This window comes from Rhincodon typus, chromosome 7 (genome assembly GCF_021869965.1).
Source record: "Rhincodon typus isolate 14 chromosome 7, sRhiTyp1.1, whole genome shotgun sequence".
Lineage (NCBI taxonomy): Eukaryota > Metazoa > Chordata > Chondrichthyes > Orectolobiformes > Rhincodontidae > Rhincodon > Rhincodon typus.
In genome coordinates this window covers 98,222,728-98,225,578 of record NC_063338.1, presented here as the reverse complement: position 1 = coordinate 98,225,578, position 2,851 = coordinate 98,222,728, and the positions used below count along the sequence as shown (strand labels likewise).

Here is a 2,851-nt window from a genome sequence, read left to right as displayed (position 1 = left end):
GGACACCAGTCAGTGTACAGTTATCTCCCTGACAGAGGGAGACAGGGTCAGAGGACTGAGAAACATCAGTCAGTGTGTAGAGACCTCCCTGCGAGATGGGATACTGAGACACACCAGTGTACAGATATCTCCTTGAGAGGGAGAGGACTGAGAGGAGAGTTGACATGCATCAATTTTCAGGAGCCTCATTTCCTTGTTCAGTGCCACTGAAGGGAACGAACAGATAACTGTTGGGAGCTCAACCATATGGTCTCCAAGACACTGATGCAACAGGCTTGGAACAATTCGAAAGGATATTCGGGAGAAGAACAAATCCAGGTTTTCAATGTGATGCCATGGAGCTATGGAGAAGTAAACAGAAAGATTAGAGATTTACTTAAAGCACCTTTTGCTCATTATCAGCCAGACTCCCAGTGAACTTGAAACTGATTGAATCAGCCTAGAGGACAAGATAAGATTACATGCTGTTTAGAGGGCAAGAGACAAAGTTTAAATTTCTCAGAGTGGTCAAGGTGCCCCCTCATGCGTTTTGGAGCCAAATCTGTTTCTGAGAACATCAATAACTTAGATCTGGATTTCCAGGGACCGAAGCCACGTTAGGCAAAGTAAGTATCAAAAATGGACATAAAAGTGACAGATCAAATGGAGTATTTGTAACCGAGAGCTGGGACATTCTACTACAAAAAATAAAAATGAGAATTACATTAGTAGGAAGTGGTGACATGGACAAATAGAGGGGGTTTTGCGTTCACAAGACATTTAAAACAAGTATCTTGCATAGAAAAAGCCAGAAAACATGAATGAAATCCTGTTTTTACAGTTAGTATAGAATCTAAAAGCAATGATGGGCTAGCGATCAAGTCCAGAGTTGGGAAGGGTTAAGTGTTGATCTTGGCAGGAAGGATGTTGAGCTGAGAGAGGGGGGACAACACAGAATAACGGGAATGCTATCTGCAATGAGGAAATATAACTGCAGGAAAGTACTTGAGAACTGGGGCCCCTATCATGGAAACATGATTTGAAAGAGATGTTTAAAGTTTTAATGAACAGAGTAGATTAAATTGGAGAAAAGGACATTTGTTAGAGGATAACTCTCCCAATGGTAACATAATCATAAGTTAAAGGGAACAGATTTAAGGTAGTGACAAAAGGAATGGTGACACAAAAAGCAGTATTTTCCTGTAGTAAGGCCCGGACTGCATTGCCCAAGAGCATGATGGAGGCAGGTTCAATTGAGGCATTTCAGGAGGAATTGGATTACTATCTGAATGGAAAAAAAAATTACAATGCTACAAGGAAAAAAAAATGGGCGAGTGAAACTAGTCTTACAGAATCAGTACAAAGATGACAGGCTGAATGGTCTTCCCTCGGTGCTGCTACTATTCCTTGATTCAGTGATAAAAGCAAGATATTGCAAATGCTGCAAATAAAAGATAAAGAAAAATGCTGCAAACATTCAGCAGATATAGTAGTATTTATGGAGGGAGAAACAATGTTACATATCTGGTCTGAAAATTTTCACGAGTATACCACACACGCCAGAATAAAGGGAACTTGGCTTCACTGAGACAGATAAATCTTTTGCAAGTTTAGTTATAGAGTAAAAGTCAGGATCAGACTTAGAAACGACAACTTTTACGGAAGTTAAAAAGGCAAAATGCATGACAGTGGAAATTATCCATCAAACACCTGAAATTTCTGCCTGAATTGGGAATTGATTACTGTAACATGAAGTTAAGAAAAACAAATGGCTCATCAGAGCTCTCTATATTAGGGCTTGTTCAAAGTGCACAGTCAGAATAAACCATACCGTCAGAGTGAGGGAGATTGCACTGGAATGAGATCAAGACTGAGTGACTAACTGGGAATCTGGATCAGAGTGGGAATTCATTGTAGAGGGATAAAGAGATGCTATAAGTAAGATTTACTACAAACTAAAGAGGGCACAGATTGAGAAACCTCCCTGCACTGACACTAATGGCAGAGTGATGTCATGAGGACATGGAAAGCAGCTGAGTGAGTAAATTTGGTCAGTATTTTTAATCTGTAAAGTGAAGTTGGTATTAGTCTTTGTCTCTAGTCTTTTTACCTCCCTTTCTCCAAGAAAGTGTTTGTTAAGTTTTCATACTAAGTTCATACTGACTGTGAGGGTAATAAATAGTTTTTGAAGTCAAGGAGTGGCGGGTGAGTGACATGTACACCTTGTGCTATGTGTGAAGTCACATGCGCGCGCACTCACACACACTCACACACGGGGAGTATCACCAGCTACAGAAGCCCAAGCTCCAGGCTTTGGAACATGAGCAGTGGCTGCAGTCACCTCAAGGTGGAGAACTACGTGGATAAAATGTATAAGAGGTGGTCACACTGCAAATTAGAAGCTCAAAAGCAGAGAGAGAATGGGTGGTTACCAGGCAGCCTAAGTAAACGGGGCAAGTAATAAAGGAGTCCCTGACTCCATCATGCTTACCAATTGGTATTACATTTGGAAACTGGCGAGAATGATGGTTCCTCAGGGGAACACAGCCTGACCCATGCCCATTGCATCAAGGGAGACTTAGCTGTACAAGGAGGACGAAGAAGAATGGATGAGCAATAGTTATAGGGAAGTTCATAGTCGGGGAAATTAGACAGTTGTTTCTGTGCCAGTAAATGTGAGTCTAGGATGGTGCTTTTCCCCTCTGATGCCAGGGTCAAGGATATTGCAGACATCCTTCTAGGGGAGAGAGAGGGATCAGCTAGAAGTCATGGCTTACATTGGTACTAATGACATAAGTAGGAAGATGGATATGGTCCCGAAGATAAATTTGATACGAGATTTGTAAGAACTGTAAACTGTGAGGAGCACAGT

At 41.5% G+C, this 2,851-nt stretch overlaps 1 protein-coding gene across 1 annotated transcript in view; it reads right to left on the bottom strand.

Annotated features, from left to right (window-relative positions):
* The window catches only part of LOC109925638 (autophagy-related protein 9A-like), a 25,898-nt gene extending 23,362 nt beyond the window's left edge, over nt 1-2,536 (bottom strand). The window contains exons 1-2 of the mRNA XM_048599293.1: nt 2,533-2,536; nt 298-341 (exon numbers count right to left, since the gene is read on the bottom strand). Of these exons, the coding sequence (XP_048455250.1) occupies nt 298-341; nt 2,533-2,536 (48 nt within the window). The remainder of the gene's footprint in view (nt 1-297; nt 342-2,532) is intronic.
* Between the last annotated feature and the right edge of the window lie 315 nt (nt 2,537-2,851).